General features: G+C 45.1%; 2 protein-coding genes across 2 annotated transcripts; one reads left to right on the forward strand and one right to left on the reverse strand.

Annotated features, from left to right (window-relative positions):
- The first annotated feature begins 23 nt into the window (after positions 1-23).
- On the forward strand, positions 24-14,768 carry LOC115180176 (hyaluronidase PH-20-like). The gene is made up of 9 exons (XM_029742055.1): positions 24-92; positions 1,075-1,158; positions 1,372-1,559; positions 11,684-11,927; positions 12,127-12,293; positions 12,490-12,877; positions 13,082-13,240; positions 13,439-13,528; positions 14,343-14,768. The coding sequence occupies exons 1-9, from the start codon at positions 24-26 to the stop codon at positions 14,766-14,768; spliced, it is 1,815 nt and encodes a 604-aa protein (XP_029597915.1).
- A 1,662-nt stretch (positions 14,769-16,430) lies between these two features.
- On the reverse strand, positions 16,431-19,897 carry LOC115180334 (transmembrane protein 229A-like). Its single transcript, XM_029742347.1, has one exon. The coding sequence runs from the start codon at positions 19,700-19,702 to the stop codon at positions 18,680-18,682; it is 1,023 nt and encodes a 340-aa protein (XP_029598207.1). The 5' UTR covers positions 19,703-19,897; the 3' UTR covers positions 16,431-18,679.
- Positions 19,898-20,173: the final 276 nt, after the last annotated feature.

Consider the following 20,173-nt stretch of genomic DNA (forward strand, 5'->3'; position numbering starts at 1 on the left):
TTATTCCCACAAAGCTCAGAGCTATGGGTCTGAACACCACCCTCTGCAACTGGATCCTGGACTTCCTGACAGGCAGACCACAGGTCGCAAGGGTCGGCAACAACATAGGGGATTTTAGAAACACTTAAAATAAGGGCTGTGTTTTTAGTACGCTTACTCTGGCGTGACATTTTGACAACCGTGTAAATCTCTCTAGGACGATATGACTTTTATAAATACATTCGCCTGTATTTACCCCCACAAAATGAAATGCTAATTAGCTGCTAATGTGTCTAACATAAATAACCACAAATGCCATGATGATCTGAATGAAACTGCTGACTCGAGGCAAAGGTAAGAAATCTCTGGATTAACTATCTAATGTTAGCTAAATGTAGTATTGAGTAAATTGGGAAAATGTCTTTAAATGGACAATTCCGGGAACTGTCTTGTGAGAGTTTCAAACTGACAAAATACCTGTTAGCGAATGTGTCAGATAGAGATGACGTGAAGGAGCTTGCAAGGATTTACAGTTTTGCATGATATCTGCTTTGATGCTAATTAGCATTTTAGAATCTGAGAGTAAATAGAGACAAATATATTGATCAAAGTCACCTTGTCTGAAAGAGATTTATATGGTTATCAAAACGTCACATCAGGGTAAGCCTACACGAAATTTTAAGTGTTTCTAAAAATCCCCTATGGGAAAAATGAATGGTGGAAAAACGATTGGAACCATTTCCCTGTTTGACCGCTTGGCTTCATGGGTATTATGGGTATTATGACACCTCCACTGTGGGGCTCTATATGCATATGGTGGGTGTTCTGCAGTGACATCTAAAAATGTTGCTGTACATTGATGTCTTGAAAGGCTGTAAGAAATTCAGACTTGTGTAAGCCCCACAGCTCTGCTCGAGCATGTGTTCATAGTACATATCCCGCAGTGACGTCTAAAATTATTTGAATGAATCAGCACCTTGGAGAGCGCTGTCCATTTCACCACCATAGATAGTAGGCTTCTTGGCTTTTTACTCTGTCTGCTGCGCTCCTACGATGTGTTTGTCACTTTTCTTCTCATGCATTGCGGTACCTCAGAGACCCCTGGACAACCTCTCCCTCAACGTCAGCAAACCAAAGGAACATGCTCCGATCCACATCAACAGGACTGCAAAAGAAAGAGTCAGAAGTTTTAAGTTCCTCTGCGTCACCGAGGACTTGACATGGACCAACAAAACCACCGCTCTTGTCTAGAGGGTGCAACAGCGTCTCTACTTCCTAAGGTGGCTGAAGAAATTTGGCATGCCAACTGGGGTGCTCTCCAAATACTGCTTAACATCGAGAGCGTCCTGACCGGATGCATCACAACCTGGATTCTGGAATTGCTCCATCCAGGACCACAAGACCCTCCAGCGGATGGTGAAGATGGCCCACTACATTACTGGGACCGTGCTGCCAACCCTCCAGGACATCTACTCAAAATGGTGCCTGAGGAAGGCCCGTAGCATCATCAAGGACACCACACACCCCGGCCACGAGCAGTTCACTCCCTTACTGTCGGGCAGACGGCAACGGATCATTAGGTCTGATACCAAAAGGCTCAGAGAGATTAAGTGTTAAAAAATAGAAACCAAAAAAAGAAACATTTTGCTTTTCTTGAGAAATAAAGTATAAGTCAGACCACTAAAGAACACTCAAACTGGAATGACCACCTGCACCTTAGCACACATGCACTCACTCACGCACACAGATATATATATACACACACACACACACACACACACACGGGTTTAATATTTTCCTGGTATTTTATAAATGTTCCATCCCGAGAATAGATCACTTTTCTCCCAGGTAACCCAATATTTCCCGCCAAAATCAAAAGTGTCATTCTAAAGCTGTCACGGTTGTCGTCGGTTAAGGAGGACCAAAACGCAGCAGGTATGTGCAGGCTCATCTTGATGTTTATTTGCTTTCAAACTGAACGTACAAAAATAACAAAACACGAAAGATCAAAAAACAGTCTGGTAAGGCACAAGGCTAAACACAGAACAATCACCCACAAATAACAAACACACCCTAATATATGGGACTCTCAATCAAAGGCAGATAGACAACACCTGCCTTCAACTGAGAGTCCCAAACCCAATTAACCAAACATAGAAAACGACACACTAGACTCAACATAGAATTCATGAAACTCACCCAGTGCCCAAAACCCCAGAATACTAAATCAAATGCCCTCCTAACTCATACAACACCCCGAACCACATAAAACAAATACCCTCTGCCACGTCCTGACCAAACTACAATACTAATTAACCCTTATACTGGCCAGGACGTGACAAAAGCATATAAATATGTCTGGATTTGATTAGAGCTTTGACCAGCATGAAGATTCAAGCCTGATGCTACCTGAGCATGACGAGCCATACATTAAAGATATTTTATGAGCCCTAGTTTAAAATACATTTTTTGATCCCAAGCCCAAAAAAGCCCAAATGATAGGCTATTTATTGGATAATGGCACTATGATATACAGTAGGCTATATGCTACCTCACATAATGCATGACAGAAAAACAGAAAAGACCATAGATGTAGCTATGCTCTCTTGGGTAAAGAAACGAAACAAGCTCCAATAGGCTAATTTTGTGGACTGTATTACTGTATTATACTGTATTATATGTACTGGAATTACGCACCTCTTTCAAACCATGAAGCTGGGAGAGAACTTGCGTTGCTGGTGCAGGACATGCTGCCTACAAAGTTACAATTATAGGCTGTGTCACGACTTCCGCCGGAGTCGGTCTCTCTCCTTGTTCGAGCGGCGTTCGGCGGTCGACGTCACCGGCCTGCTAGCCATCACCGATCCACTTTTCATTTGTCTTGTATTTGTTTTTTACACACCTGGTTTCAATTCCCCCATTACATGATCATTATTTAACCCTCTGGTTTGCCCCATGTTTGTGTGCGTGTTTGTTTTATTGTAAGGCTGTATCTGACGGCTGGTATATTGTTACCGGGTTTTGTTATTACGCCTGTTTATTTCGTGGTACCGGTATTTTTCCAGCACCATAGTATTGGGTTTATACTGGTGTTTCCTTGAATGAAATACCTTGTCCACGCATCTCAGCTCTCCTGCGCCTGACTCCTTTCACCAGTTACCTACAGCCTTGACACTATGGATGTCATTTTAATAGGGCCTATTTAAAAATTGTATAATTAGTAGGGTGACATATACAGTACCAGTCAAAAGTTTGGACACACCTACTCATTCCAGGGTTTTTCTTTATTTTTTACTATTTTCTACATTGTATAATAATAGCGAAGACCTCAAAACTATGCAATAACACATATGGAATCATGTAGTAACCAAAAAGGTGTTAAACAAATCAAAATATATTTTACATTTGAGATAGAGTGTGCAAAGCTGTCATCAAGGCAAAGGGTGGCAACTTTGAAATATCTAAAATATATTTTGATTTGTTTAACACTTTTTTGGTTACTAGATGATTCCAAATCTGTTAGCTCATAGTTTTGATGTCTTCACTATTATTATACAATGTATAAAATAGTAAAAATAAATAAAAAACCCTTGAATGAATAGGTGTGTCCAAGCTTTTGACTGGTAGTGTACTTTCATAATATTTTCCCTTAATGTTCTCCTTTCTCTCTCGATTGTTGCTTCATCCCTTCTTTGCTTTCAACAGTTAAATGAAATAAGTTGTGTTTTCCTTATCTTCATTATTCTAATGACATGCTTGAATAATATAGGACTAGAATAAAATGCAGAAGGCTTTCACTTCTCTTCACGAATATTGAATGGTTATGAGTCTGAGTAAATAACTGCGATAGCCTACCGCCATTGTGCGTTTTCTCTTCCTTCAGACTCCCCGTGAGTTCTATTGGCTGCTGTATTTAACATTGAGCAATTAAGAGCTTGCATCCCTCTACAAATATTCTATTAGTATAAGAAATGCTAAACAAAAATGTCCAGCAAGCTATTCTAGTCTAGGTTTTTTCTTTTTGTTGGGTGTGAGGGACTCCAAGAGCTAAAGAGCGTTTTTTAGGAAGAGAGTCCAGGGGAGTGCAGGTGCAACTGGTGCAAAAGACAGAGGCTATAAGTTAGAAGCTTATGTATAACCCCATATCCGCAGGAAGTAGCTGCAGCCCCCCCCCCAAAAAAAAAGGTAAGTAAAAAAATCAATATTAATAAAAGTAGTGCACTAGGCCTTTAATACTCCTGTATTAGGGGACCAACACAGCTGTCTGCAGCGAGGGAGAAATGTCCTGGGAAAGGGGAGTGGGTTTGGGAAATCTCTGTAACCCGGTTCCCATTACTCAATCCTAACACACACACACATACATTCATGCTACACACACACATCACAACTGCTGCTACCAGACTCTTTTTCTTATTATTGCTAACTACTGCACAATTTAAACACTTGTCCCCCAATGTCCTCGTCCCCAAAACACATGTACGTATTGGGCTATAAATTGTGCCTTCCTGTATTACACTTATGATAAAATGTTTATTCTTTTCTACTACCATTGACTTTGTTCGCATTCCTTTCTTTTATGATTTGTTATTGTGGTAGCATTGTCGAGAAGGAACCTGCAAGTAAGCATTTCGCTGGACGGTGTATACCATGTGTATCCCATATACAGCACTACTAAAAAAAACTTGAAACTTGAAACACACACTCCCCTTGCCATACCAGTGCTCTCCTCACACACAGAGCGATGGGAGGTGAGGGGGGAGTAATGCAGCAACTAGGTCAGTTCCTCAAATGCCCACAGAACAGAAATAATTGATTATGTAACTTAATGAAGAAAATTAGAGTTCGTATGAGACAGGGAGAAGACAGAGATCAGAGGGAGAGAGAGGGAGAGATAGAGAGATCAGAGAGAGACAGGGGGAGAGAGATAGATCAGAGAGAGACAGGGGGAGAGAGATAGATCAGAGAGAGACAGAGAGATAGATCAGAGAGAGACAGAGGGAGATAGAGATAGATCAGAGAGAGACAGAGGGAGATAGAGATAGATCAGAGAGAGACAGAGGGAGATAGAGATAGATCAGAGAGAGACAGAGGGAGATAGAGATAGATCAGAGAGAGACAGAGATAGATCAGAGAGAGACGGGGAGAGAGAGATAGATCAGAGAGAGACAGAGGGAGATAGAGATAGATCAGAGAGAGACAGAGGGAGATAGAGATAGATCAGAGAGAGACAGAGGGAGATAGAGATAGATCAGAGAGAGACAGAGGGAGATAGAGATAGATCAGAGAGAGACAGAGGGAGATAGAGATAGATCAGAGAGAGACAGAGGGAGATAGAGATAGATCAGAGAGAGACAGAGGGAGATAGAGATAGATCAGAGAGAGACAGAGGGAGATAGAGATAGATCAGAGAGAGACAGAGGGAGATAGAGATCAGAGAGAGACAGAGGGAGATAGAGATATCAGAGAGACAGGGGGAGATAGAGATATCAGAGAGACAGGGGGAGAGAGATAGATCAGAGAGAGACAGGGGGAGAGAGATAGATCAGAGAGAGACAGGGGGAGAGAGATAGATCAGAGAGAGACAGAGGGAGAGATAGAGAGATCAGCGAGAAACAGAGAGGAAATATAACTACCACAAGAGGGCAGTATATACTAGGCAGAAATAAAGATCATACAATATAGCCCTTTTTTTCCCTTCACTCATTCACTCATTCAACTGCACAAAGTAATACTAAAAGGCCTCCCGAGAGGCGCAGCAGTGCTTGATGCGTCACTACAGATCCGGGTTCGATCCCGGGCTGTGTCGCAGCTGGCCACAATCGGAAGACCCATGAGGCGACGCACAATTGGTCCAGCTTTGTCCTGGTTAGGGGAGGGTTTGGCCGGCCGGCTGGGATGTCCTTGTCTCATCGCGCTCTAGTGACTCCTGTGGCGGGCCGGGCGCATGCATGCTGACACGGTCGCCAGTTGTAAGGTGTTTCCTCTGACCCCTTGGTGCGGCTGGCTTCTGGGTTAAGCAAGTAGCGTGTCAAGAAGCAGTGTTTCGGAGGACACATGGCTCTCGACCTTCGCCTCTCCCGAGTCCTTACGGGAGTTGCAGCAATGGGACAAGACTGTAACTACCAACTGTATATCACGAAAAAAAGGGTAAAATAATACAAAACAAGTAACACTAAAAGGCTGAGGAAAAGGCTGAGTGAGGAACCTGTGAAAATATCATTGCACTGTAAAGAAAAAAATAAGAAAAAGGTTCCATCTTTGGCAGAGCTTGGGCAAGTCTGTTGGGGGTGGGGGCCACAAAAAACATGAATTCACCCTGAGGGGCTGCAGTGGCTCACGGTTCTACATGCAGTCAGAGCCAGCCCTAGCCTTTTGGGGGCCCTAAGTTAAATTTTGTTGCTCCCAACATTTTACGATTGTATAACGCATTTCCTGCAATTCTATACATTATGACTGACATAACAAGTGAAAAACTGCTGAATCACAACCACATTTCAAAATTGCATCTTGTGTATTCTACTATTCTAACTCTCAACAGCACGTTTTGGAAATTGATCTGCGTGCCTACAAAAAGGGCGAGCTGCCAGTTGATCATCCCTGGCTTATATTGTATATTTTTATGTGTGATTGCCACTAATCTTGAAGTGTGTGTATCCCCCTCTACTGAAGGGGAACACAGTCAAAATGTCTACAGGCTCCAAGGCCTATTGGGAAAGGGAAAGGAAAGGGGGATACCCAGTCAGTTGTACAACTGAATGCATTCAACTGAAATGTGTCTTCTGCATTTAACCCAACCCCTCTGAATCAGAGAGGTGCAGGTGCTGCCTTAATCGACGCCCCATCTTCGGAGTGACTGGAATGGCAGCACACACTCCTTTGTCCATACCAAACCATGCATGTTTTGTGTTTCTTTGGTTTGAATTTAACAAATAAATTTTGTTGGATTTTTTGTACGATTTTTGTAACAAGAAGAACGACAAATACATGGATTCTTATATTTCGACTTGAATCAAACTCTGGACATTGGATTCGTTTGCATCAAGACTAACATTTCACCTCTCTCCATTATGGCGGAAGGATTAGGATGGAAATTGTATTGGGACAATTATATTGGACAATTTAGCCTCTACAACCCCATTCATATGTCATATTTGGAGCACCATCTTGTGGTTGGATTTGAAAATGTACTGGAAAGTACATTTGACTTTGTCTTCTCAAAAGACAATGTCAACAATGTACTATATGTGAAATAATCTATTAACCCTCTGTAACAGGGGTGTCAAACTCATCCCATGGAGGGCCTAGTGTCTGTGGGGTTTTGATTTTTCCTGTCAATGAAGACCTAGACAACCAGGCGAGGGGAGTTCTTTACTAATTACTGACCTTAAATTCATCAATCAAGTACAAGGGAGGAGCGAAAACCCGCAGACACTTGGCCCTCCGTGGAATGAGTTCGACATGTGCTCTTTAACATCATACAATGTCATTGTATTTCTGACCTCCTCACGTCCACCTCCCATCCCCCATCAGCACCCTGTGCCTGTGGCCCTGGCACGTGTCCTCCCCCATCACCGTCACCGCCGACCACTCCCCAGCCCCATGACTGTAATCCTATATTAAGCCAGTATTACCAGGTCAGAGGTCATATGTCACAGAGTTCATCGTGCGAAAAGAAAGAACATGAGGTGTGCTGCCAGTGCTATGTCCTCAACAGATTCAGAGGAATTTAGTCTATCATGATTCATAAAGTACAGCCCTTCCTCATTTCAAAATGAGTGTTTTGTTGTTTTACTATCATTTCATAGTGTACTAACTAAATTCAATACTTGTACTACATTCAAGACTCTGCATTCAAGCCCTGGCCATTTTGTCTAATGATTTATGGTTTATTATGGTTTCTCAGCTCTATGTGAACTCTCCAGCCTGTATGTCTACCTTATATTTGACCTCACAATAATGTACTGTAAGCTGCAGAGAGACCTTGCAATACCTCCCGCCCTCTCCCAGCTTGCCCTTTCCATGTCTGAAAGAAGTATGTGTTCATCAGTGTCTGAATCGCATTGTTGCGTTGGAGGCCTAGGAGGAAAAACAAAACTTTTGACACCCCTGACTACAGCAGTGTTTCTGCTAGTGAGTCTCTAAGCAACATTCCGTGTAGGATCAATTACGTAATAGTCCTCTCTCCTGTCACTGAGGTGTGAGATGGTCTACATAGACAACTAGTCTGGCCAGAGCAGAGCGCTGCACAGATAACCAGTGTTCCCATCGAGCTGCATACTGGAGATGACCAAAACAATGTGCTCTGAACCAAACAATAGAACGCTATAAGCTCTTTCTCAGACTGTCAGGTTCAGGAAGTCTCATTGATTTAGAGTCCTACACAGCTACACTGCTTTGATAATGAGCCCAGTTTCATTTCCTGGAATGTATGTGCGGTTGACTGACATGTGACACCTCTATTTTACGGCGGCTTTGATTCAGCGCAGTGTAAAGGCAATCAAATCAGAATGAGTAAGGCATTCGGAAATACTGCTAGAAATACAAAGCATAAGCTGTTTGTGATGCTCTGTCCAGTCCCAATCTCAGTCCCAACCCCATATGTAGCCCCAGCTCATCCCCTTCAAGATCCCCTTACCAATCTCCTTATCGATCACAATCCCCATCCCCTGTCGAACCCCCATACCCCAGCCTAACCTAGCCCTAGTCCCATATGCTTCCCCAGCCGATCCTCTTAATGGTCCGTATTTACTCCGGCCAAGCTCCTGCCCCCGGTCCCAGACTGTTTGCTACATTACAGAGGTTAAAACAGTACATGCTCCACAACCTCACACCCAGGTGTCTCATCCTCTCTTGCTCCAAGACCAACTTGGCTGGTGCAGACCATAACAAGTTATTCTCGATAGACAAACAGGCAGTGGTGGGTGCATCCTTATACACAGCTCTGCCCAGCTTTCTCCTCTCTCCGGTTGGTCTGTGTAGGAAATGGGTCTAGTCTCCTCTGTTTAGGATACCAGAAGGTTGTTTTTACAGTACCTTCTTAGTCTGGTCCGATGAGGTGCGAAAGCCATTTCTCCAAAAGCCAAGGTGTCTTCGTTGGATCCAGTGTCGTCAGATCAAGGAGCTGTGGTGAAGACCTGATGTGAAGGGATGACCAGGTACCGTGTCGTCTGTCTTTTACCTTGTCGTTATGTCTATCTGTGGGTTTGGCTTGGCAGGCTAGGGATAAGGGATAGTGATTATCCAAACGGCAGTTCCATGGCAGTTCTTCCATACAGTGCCAGCAATCTTTGTGGGCATCTTTGAGGCTGGCACTCAGCTGCCATAGCCAGCATTCTGACATTGCAACAACCTTTAGCCAAGGAGGTTCATTTAAGGACATGGGGAAAGGGATTGAAAAATGTTTGTGAGAAGATTGTTAAGATGATACAAATCTCTCTGTGAAACAAACAAATGTCTGTAGAATGAAAGTTCTAAATGACTGTAAGTTCAAAATGACTAAGACAAACAGCCATCTGTAAATCTGTTGTCACATTCATCGTAAAGATGGGACCAAGGCGCAGCGGGAATGTGTATGCTCATCTTCTTTATTCAGATGAAAACCAAAATAAACACTTAAACAAAAACGACGAAAACCCAGTCCTGTGAGGCACACAGCTACACATGGAACAACTACCCACAAAAACCCATGACAAACACCCCTATTAAATAGGACCTTAAATTAGAGGCAACGAGAAACAGCTGCCTCCAATTGAAGGTCAACCCAATGAACTAAACATAGAAATAGAAAAACTAGAATGAACATAGAAATATACTAACATAGAACATTAACCAAAAAAACCCGAAGCACCCTAAACAAACACCCCCTGCCACGCCCTGACCAAACTACAATAACAAACAACCCCTTTTACTGGTCAGGACGTGACATCTGTACAGTATATATGTTCTATACGCAGTACACTTCATACTGACAGTTTGTTGTCTGTTTCTTTGCTGAATGTTTCTCCTCCCCAGGAGAAAGGATGGGTTGGTACATCCAGAAGAGCAGGGGCTTTGTACTGCTGCTGTCCGCCCTCACCCTCTCTCTCCTGGGTGTCATCAGCTCCACTACCCTCCTACCTCCAACAACCTCCAGCCCTTCTCTTACACTTACTGCCACCTCTCCTCTCACCCACACTTCCACATCCCCCCAGCCCCAACGTCAAACTTCCTTCACCACCTTAACCCTTCCTCTCTCTCAGTCCTCGCCCACTACTCTCCCCTACGCCACCATCCCACTCCTCTCCAAAACCACTGTTCCTCATCTTCCCAAAAGCTCCCATGCTACTCTACCTCATACCAACCGTACCAAAACCAAAACTTTCCACCCTCGACTCCCCCATACTACACGCTTCCTCCAAAAACCCTCCCGTCCTCATCTCCCCAACACTTCCCTTCCTCCTCCTCTCTATATGACCAGTCCCCTCCCCAACACTTCCCTTCCTCCTCCTCTCTATATGACCAGTCCCCTCCCCAAAACCTCCCGCCTGCGTCTCCCCAAAATCTCCCCCACTCATCTGCTCAAAACCCCCCATCCACATTTCTCCAAAACAATCACCATTCCTGTCTCTCAGTCCTCGCCTGCTCCTCTCTCTTACACCACCACCACCCCCATACTTCCCCTCTCCACAACAACTGTCCCTCCTTTCCCCAAAACCTCCCCTCCTCCTGTCCTCAATACCTTGCCTCCCCTAAAGAAAACCTACCGCCGTCGTCCCCCCAAAGCCTACCGCCCTCATCCCCCCGAAACTTACCACCCTCGTCTCCCCAAAACATCCCCTACTCTTCTCCCCGACACAGCCAGTCCCCTCCCAAAAACCTCCCTGACTCATCTCCCCAAAACCTCTCGCCCTTGTCTCCACAAAACCTCTCACCCTTGTCTCTCCAAAATCTCTCGGCCTCGTCTCCCCAAAACTACCTTCCCTCTCCTTCCCAAAACCTCCCCTGCTCCTACTCCCTATATGACCATTCCCCTGCCCAAAACCTCTCCCAAAACCCCCAAAACTACCTTTCCTCATCTCCCCATAATTTCCCCCACTCGTCTTCCCAAAATACCCCACCTTCGTCTCCTCAAAATCACTGTGCCTCCTTTACCCAAAACCACTACCCCTTCTCTCTTTCAGTTCTCCTCTTCTCCTGTCCCCTACACTTCCTTCACAACCACTGTCCCTCCTCTTCCCGATACCTCCCATCACCTAACCAAAATATATCGCCGTCGTCTCCCCAAAATCTTCTCCACTCATCGCCCAAAAACCTCTCGGCCTCGTCTCGCCAAAACTACAACTCCTCATCTCTCGAAAACCACCCGCCCCCGTCCTCCCAAAACGACCATCCCTCCTCTCCCCCAAATCACCACCTCTCCTCTCTCTCAGTCCTCCCCCATTCCTCTCCTCTATACTTCCTCCACCACCATCCCTCCCCTGTTCACAACCACCATCACACTCCCCCCCAAAACCTCCCCTCGTCCACCTCCTCATACCACCCCTCCCCTTCCCAAAACCTCCCGCCCTCGTCTCCCCAAAATGACCAATCCTCCCTTACTCAAAACCTCCCCTTCTCTTCCTCCTCCTCTCCCCCATACCACAAGTCCCTTCCCCAAAACTTCCCATCCACGTCCCAAAACTACCACTCTTCCTTCCTTTCAGGCCTTCACCCCTCCTCTCTCCAGAACTACTGTTCCTTCTCTTCCCAAAACAACAATCGCTCCTCTTCCCTCTACCACGCGTCCCTTACCCAAAACCTCCACTCCTCATCCGCCCAAAACCTCCCCCCATCCTCTCCCCCACACTGCTCCCCCTCTATTTGACCGTGAGCCCTTCATAGTGACCTGGAACATCCCAAAGCTGGTCTGTAACAGGTACAACATCTCCCTGGACACCTCCCCCTACAGAGGCGTGGCCACACCTGCCAAGGTAAGAAACAATACACACATTCCTCTTGGATAGCTGGTAACATGTTTGAAATTGAAGGATGTCCATAACAGTGTTTGATACATGAAACCTGAAACAATCATATACTTCAATGCCCTAACAGGGATTTATTGCGAGAAGTACAAGACATAACTTTTTCCTAACAAAAACTCTGCTGTGTTTCCTTCCTCCCTGTTTCTAGGTGCCAGGTCAGTTCCTGTCTCTGTTCTATACTGACCGACTGGGGCTCTACCCCCACGTGGACCTGCCTTCCAGGCAGCAGTTCTATGGAGGCATCCCCCAGAGAGGAAACCTTAGGGCCAGTCTGGCCAAGGCCCGTGCTGACATCAACTACTACATCCCCTCCAAGTACTGATCTAGAATCAGCTCCAAAATCCTAACCTTAATTATTAACCATGTAGAGGTTTCCCTTAGGCACAGATCGATGTTTAGCTCACCATGTTCAAACACTAACCTTAACCATTAAGGGAGAGTTGGGGACACAAAACTGACCTTAGATCAGTGCATAATAAGTCTATAACTTTACTGCTCCACCTCCCTCCAGGACGGCCCGTGGCCTGGCTGTGATCGACTGGGAGGACTGGCGCCCCCTGTGGGCCAGGAACTGGGGCTCCAAGTGGATCTACAGGACCCTATCAGTGACCCATGCCCGCCAGAGGGACCGCTCACTCACAGCCCGGCGGGCCACGGCTACAGCCAAGAAGCAGTTCCAGGCAGCAGCCCACAGCTACATGGCAGAGACTCTGTCCTTGGGTAGCCACCTCAGGCCCAACTACCAGTGGGGATTCTACCTGTTCCCCAACTGTTATAACCATGGATGGATGGAGCCAGGATACACAGGGAGATGTTCCAGGGAGGTGAGGGGGCAAAATGACGAGCTACTCTGGCTGTGGGAGGCTAGTTCTGCACTCTACCCCTCTATATACCTGCAGGTAAGAATGTTTTTTTTGGGGGGGGGGGGCAGGATATGCCTAATTCATAATCTAACATCTACCCCCAGATGTGTTTTGGTTTTGCCATCTCCTATGTAGTCTGTCAGGTTATACTAAAAGTGCTTCCTAGTTTGTAGTGCTTCCTAGTTTGTATAGGTAAGGTAAGGGAGACTAACTCGTATGGGGTTGTTGTGCCTCTTTTAGGCGTCTCTAGGGGACAGGCATAGCGCCGCCCTCTTGGTGAGAAACCGAGTCCAGGAGGCGCTGAGGGTGTCTGCCCTGCCCGCCCGGCCCACCACCGCACCCGTCTACGTGTACACACGACCCGTCTTCATCGACCAGAACAGACGCTTCCTCAGCCAGGTGAGAAATATCTCCTTACAGAGGCTTTTGACCAATCCTAAATTAGTCTCTAGCCCCTACCCCCCCAGACACATGAAACAGGGTGATGGTGGGGATCTGAGGTTACAGCAACGTTGTCATGAGGTGCAGTTACCTCTGTCATACCCCAACCACAGTAATAATAACCGTTCTCTGCGTTAACTGTGTGATGTTCTCCAGGGGGACCTTGTCAGCACCATCGGGGAGAGTGCTGCTGTGGGGGCCTCAGGAGCCGTGCTGTGGGGGGCCAGTGCCGACTACGATGACAAGGTTAGGTGATACTCTAGCCCTGTTTATATCTGGTTGTGACATTTGTCCACATCTTGTCCACATTCTGATTGTGCCCACATTTTCAGACAGGTGTATGTAGACAATCAAAAGATGCATTGTGATCAGATCTTCCTCACCACCTCCAGAGGTGGTCAGGCACGCATTGTGTCTGGATATCTTACAAGTGTACATGGATCTGGACAGTGAAACCATTTAAATCATCCTTATTCTGCCTTCTAAACCTTTAACTTATGGCATCAATATGTATCTTAAAATAAATAAATATGCATACAGGGAGGGACCAGGAAGTCTGGTCACAATGCAGAAAAATAATTGACAGGTGGCACCATTAACTTATCGCATCAATATGTATCTTAAAATAAATAAATACACATACGGGGGGACCAGGAAACCAGGAGGGACCAGGAAAGTTGGACACAATGCGGACACAATGGACGGATTTCAGTCACATGTTAATATATGTTAATACCAAAGCCTCACATAGTTCTGAAAATGTGGGCAAAATCAGAATGTAGACAATATCAGGACAAAGGACGCATACTAGAGCCAGGTATAAACAGGGCTTCTGACACACATACACACTCAAGATGATACTCCCCACTCGCACTGAAAGCCAATACCACTGACATTTATAGGTTGCCATTTGAGACACAAATAAGCAACAAAACTATATGAAAACAGAAAAAAAGTATTCTCACCATGAATAGAATATTACCTTAAACTCCAGCACATATGAATCCACTTGAAGTTTCTTTTATGTATTGTTTCTTCTCTCCACCCTCCCTTCCCACAGGCGTCCTGTGAGGCTCTTTCCTCGTACCTCACCACCACGCTCAACCCCTACGTCGCCAACGTGACAGCCGCCGCCCAGCTCTGCAGCGACTTCCTGTGCCAGGGGAACGGGCGCTGCGTCCGGAAGCACTATGAGTCGGACCACTACCTCCACCTGTCCTCAGGGAACTTCCGTATCCTCCGGGCCAGGGGCACGTACCTGGTCCTGGGGACGCCCAGTCTGGCTGACCTGACTCTCTTCTCCAGGAGGTTCACCTGTCAGTGCTATGCAGGACGGACATGTGCCCCCAAGCTGCCCATACACCTGTCTAAAGCACTGGTGTTTAGACTGAAGCATCAGGGTCTGTCCGACAAGACTAAGACACTGAATAAAGTGATAGCTGATATGGAACAATCAACCATTAAAGAGAACTTGAACAAACACTGAAACACCGATGGATGGATCATGTGTGTTGACCTGTGTAACTGGACGGTGTCCTGTGTAACATACACAAGGTGGCACAAGTCTCTTGTTTGACCTTTATAATAATACAATAATAATAATCAGAGGTAAGTGACGTCTCATGCAGATAATGGCTTCGGGTGAAATGTTGACTAGAAGGTTGTTGATTGCGGATAAGGACAAACTATAGTGTGTGCCATGCAGTACTGTACAACCTGGGGGTTTCTGGTCGCTGTTTTCTCTGTGCCTTTATAAAGTTCACACTGCAGTAATGATGACGCACCATACTGATTTACTTGTCTACTGATTTCATTCAGCAGGAAATAGATATGTTGCGACAGGAACAACGAAGAGTTTATTGCAAGTAGAGATGGTTCATCTGTGACAACATTTCTCCAGTAGTTATTTGTATATCATTTGAGTGTATATGTAAATAAAAACGCGACTCTCTGTCTCTGTGAGTATTTACAGTGTCATTGGTTGACTATTGCACTACTGACCCTCACGGTGTTGATGTTGTGAAGACAGGCACCTATTACAGCTGTTATTATAAATATTTTATTAATTGACATTGACAAGAGGTACTAATAGTTTCTTCTCCACTCATTGTGAACGACTGTAATGAAAGTAAATGGCCAAAAGTGTAATATGAGATTTTCCTTGCCCTGCCCTAATAATAATAAACCTTGTGTTTGTGGATAACTCCTGCCTTACTTTGGAGTTGGTCCTCACCCCTTCTTGAAACTAGAAGGGGGAGGGGGAACCACGGTAGAGCCCAAAGCCTTATTAAGCATTAAAGTAGATTACTGTAGATATTTGGAATTTAAGCGTTAGCCTGCTTTACTCTGTAAAGAATGACCTTGAATTTTAGCCAGACTTCTGAAGTTAGGCCCACAACCCTATTAAGAGTTTGAGCGTTTGCGAGTGTTATAACTGGAAACAGAGAAGTGATACCTCAGAGAACCAGTGAAGCAGTGAACAGCAACACTAAATGCCGTGTTCGTATCAGTGTTTTACTGTTGTAACAAATAGAGGAAGTCTGCAGGGAGATAATGAGTCCAGAAGGAGAAGTGAATGATGGGAGTCATCCGGCCAATTAGATAAGCCAATGTTGTCCCTAGATGTTTATGGCCAATCAGATAGGCTGGTGGTGCTGTGTCGCTGGGTATCAGATATATGAGAACATAAATAACAGGTCCCTACATGTACAATACAGCTCTTCTTACCTTACCCCTCCAACCTCGCTGAATGGTCTCCTTGACAACTTTCCATGGGTAGCCTAGTCTAAACACACACACACACACACACACACACACACACACACACACACACACACACACACACACACACACACACACACACACACACACACACACACACACACACCACACACACACACACACACACACAACAACAACAACAAACAGTGCAGGTGGAAAAACCAGATTCATCATCTCTGCCTCTCACGCAGACTCAATCCGACACCAGACACAGATAAGAGTAATTTAGTATCTCTTGATCCACTCACAGAGCAGTGTTGACTTTATATATTTGAGGTGCGGTTTCCTGTAAAGGTCAGGCATTTTGTTATTATGACATTGTGCAGCTTTCTAAGGAAGCTGATCTGAGAGAAACACAGACAACCTGTAAATACAAGCAATTTAGTGAGAGCCCAATGTCAATCAAGACAACATGAACATGAACTGGGCCAACCTTGCGGTTCAACATGGAATTCTTTGAGATTTAAGTAATGTACAGTATGCAGGCTACACTATTTCCATCCAGTGATTGATTCAATTCAATTCCACCATGGGCATACTGTAGCAAGAATACTTTCGGCTCTCTTCATTTATAACCTAAAATAAACATGGTTTTACTTCCTCATTGTGATCCATGTAGTACATGATTGTAGTGTATTATACAGTTGATCATTGATTTCCAAACCTCACATTAAAAAGAAACATTATCATATAGTTAAGATAACAACTTTACCAGGGACAGGAGATTCTCCGCGACCACATAACCAGGAAAGAAACTCCTGGTCATATTCACCATGAATAATCTTATTTTGCATTGCTCACAACAAAAGCCCACCATTTTGAAATGACAAACCAAAAGGAAAATAATTCTGTTATTTCAGTCAGTCCAGTGTCAGTCTCCAGAAGACTGGAAGGTATTGTTTGTTCGCGCAGGACAGGGAAACTCCCACAGCATGAAACATTCAGTCCATATTCATAACCATCTGACAGAAATCAACAAGTGTAAAAGTTTCAATATTTTAATAACATATGTTAGAAGATATTTTTCCCTGGACTAGTATTACTCATCAGTATTACGTCCAACCTTCGTTTCACGGAATCCCCAGGACTGACGAAGGCAGGCAGTAAAATGTATTAAAAACATGCTAAAGAATCATAAAATCAGTAAAAGAGCAAAAACTACACGTTTCAAAACGTACTTTCCAAAGAGTATAATGTTGGAACAGGTCGCTAATGAAGTCACAGTGACAGGTATCCACACATACTGTATGTGTGTAGCCCCTCAAATAGAACATGAGACTTTACAGTGTGGTACAATGGCAAACAAGGAAATAAAACAGGCAGAAAGATCTATGCCAAAGGGCAAAGGGCTCTATACACGGAGGTTGATCCCAGACCAGGATTCAAATACTATTTTGAACTCATTTCAGATACTTTATCTAGGCTTGATTGAGCTTTCCTGGCGTGGAACCAATAGAGTAACCGCAAACATTCAAACCCCAAACCCCGTCCATCTCGCACTCCAGGCAGGTTAAAACAAACCGTGAAAGTGCCTGAAAGATTTCAAGTAGTATCTGAACCCAGGTCTGTTGACTCCTGATATTGCCCACTCCAGATCAACCTATAGAGTGTAAACCATAAAAAGCTGAGGTTAGGTAAAAGCTAAAGTTAGGTAAACAAGCCTGGGGCTGGGATGTCCCTATGTAAAGAACGGAGAAGATTAAAGCTGATCCTCGGGGTCTGTCTGATTGGCACACACTGCCTGTTTACATGACCCAGATTAAGTCTATAGTTGTAGACTAGAAAGCACTATCAATTCCCCATTGAGCTTCATTTTTTAGTTCAGCCACGACTAGGGGGAAACTGGCCCACAGTGTAGTTGAGTTTGTCTTCAGTCCAGCTGTCTGTAGGTTTACTCAGAAAGGCACTCCAACACAGTGAGGTTAAGGTTTGGTTCAGAAAAAGATTCACAGTGAGATGAATTCGGTCCACCACCTGTTCTATTCTGTTCGATTACATCTCATGCCACATACATTTTGAACTTTTTAGAACCTATTTTATTTCCAAATGTCATGCATTTTTTGAAGGTGATAAGATTTAAGCAATTAAGTGGTCATGCAGCCATGCAGAAATGAGTTCAAAGCATGCTCTGGGATTGAAGAGACCAACCCAGTCAAATAGTGCCACCATACATATGGCTGACTTTGTCAATAAGGTTTTGGAAATAATTCACAGCTCTAAAATGAGCACATAAGTGAAGTGTAAAATGTAAAATATTATTGTTTCACCTACATCAAAGTTATAAATTGCAATTGTCATCACAGCAGAAGGTGTCTGTGTCATCACATGCCAGGCAAGGCATGTCTGTGCTTTTAGGCTTCCTGTCACAAACTGATAGGCTATTTGTTAGAATCACTGATAAAAGATGCTGTCTAAACAGCCACATCAATTCCACATTTCCACAGGGGAAATACACATTATTTAAGTCCAGGTACACCACTGATGGTCTTAAATGTCCTCTTCTTTATTTGTATTATTATCAATAGTCCCTAAATCAAATGTGACCTAGGCCTATAATACCGTTTTTTTCCTGGACACATGGCAGACGTTGATGCCAGCGCCCTGCCCTGAGTGCCCTCAATCCTCATCTTTGGCACTCAAAACCACGCGCAGCAGAACGCTGGACAGAATATCCTGGTAGAGACTGATGCAGACCCATCCGGGCAGGTAGAGGAGCGTGATCAGGCCCATGAAGTTGAATGGATAGTGGGAATAGTCCCATGAGCATGCGCCGTACTGCCGCAGCGCCAGCCCCCAACAGAACTCCCAGGTGTAGATGAAGCAGATATAGATGGGGAGCCGCCTCCAGGTGCTCCAGCCCCGTCTGAAGTGCAAATGCAGGTAGAGTTTCTCTACCACGAAGCTGCAGCTTCCGTACATCAGGAAGGACCACAGGGACGTGTGGCCGCTCATGGTCCGGTCCGATTTCTCCACAAGGTTGAATATCGAGGTAAAAATGATCTCGTCCAGAAAGCCGTGCATTCCAAAGAAGAGGAATCGCACAACATCGGGCAGACCGTTATTAGGCAGCGGCTCCAGGGTGCGCTTTTCCGGGGTAGACATGGTCCGTTTCCCGGGGCAGTGGTAGCGCAGCCGCGCAAGCCCCTTGTGGAATACTTGGGTGAAGTACAGGGCCAGTAGGTAGTGAACTACGAGATGAGTGGCAGAGACTATTCTAACGTGCTCGGTCAGCGTGTTTATATTCCCAATCAGGATCTGCAACCCGATGTACACAGAGGGATAGAAAACAAGGTGGAAAACTACTGTGCGTCCTTGAAAGCACTTCTTTTGCGAATATATTTTTTCCAGCAAGAAATGGGTCACCGAGTGCATGATGTAGAGGTACGGGGAGGAAAAGCCGAACAGTTTGGGGTCGCTGTCAGCCAAAAGCCCTTGTACCGACGACAGGAGGATATCCAAAGTGATACCGTGCATCCCATAGAAATAAATCCGCAACCATTGTGGTAGCTCTGTCATTGATTCGCCCGCGTCCCCTAACTCGCTGGATGGATCTCTCTGCCGGGGCTTCACCGCTGCTCCCAGACTACCACTTCCCTGTCCTGCCCGGCTCCGCGGGCTCTCTCTCCGACAGTTGGCCATGATTGATCTCTCTCTCTCCTCGGAGAGAATCAGAGAGCAGCTCTTGTTCTTTGTTCCTGGCACATTCTGTACTTTTAATGGAGCTGCCGCGGTGTCGTTAGCGGCTTTGCACCTGACAGCGCCTGAGCCACAGCAAAGATGTTCTATTATATTGATAAGATAGTCGAGTGACCGCTTTAACAACAGAAATACATGTCCTCAAAGATGGAAGGCAGGTGGGAGGAGGCGAGATCAGATGGGACCATTCTAGCCAACGAGAGGGCAGATACGCTTGTGAACAACAGGCACAAAAGTCAAATACAGTAGGGCTACAGTATGAAGATAGACAGAAACTGCTTCTCCGATAGAAATCCCAGATCACGCTTGTAGGTAATGTCATATTCCTTGCTAGATACAACTTTGAGGTTTCAAGCAAGGAATATGACACTGTTATAAAAGCTATACCTAGTGGGATAAATTCTTTACTTCAGA

This window comes from Salmo trutta, chromosome 40, assembly GCF_901001165.1.
Source record: "Salmo trutta chromosome 40, fSalTru1.1, whole genome shotgun sequence".
Taxonomy (NCBI): domain Eukaryota; kingdom Metazoa; phylum Chordata; class Actinopteri; order Salmoniformes; family Salmonidae; genus Salmo; species Salmo trutta.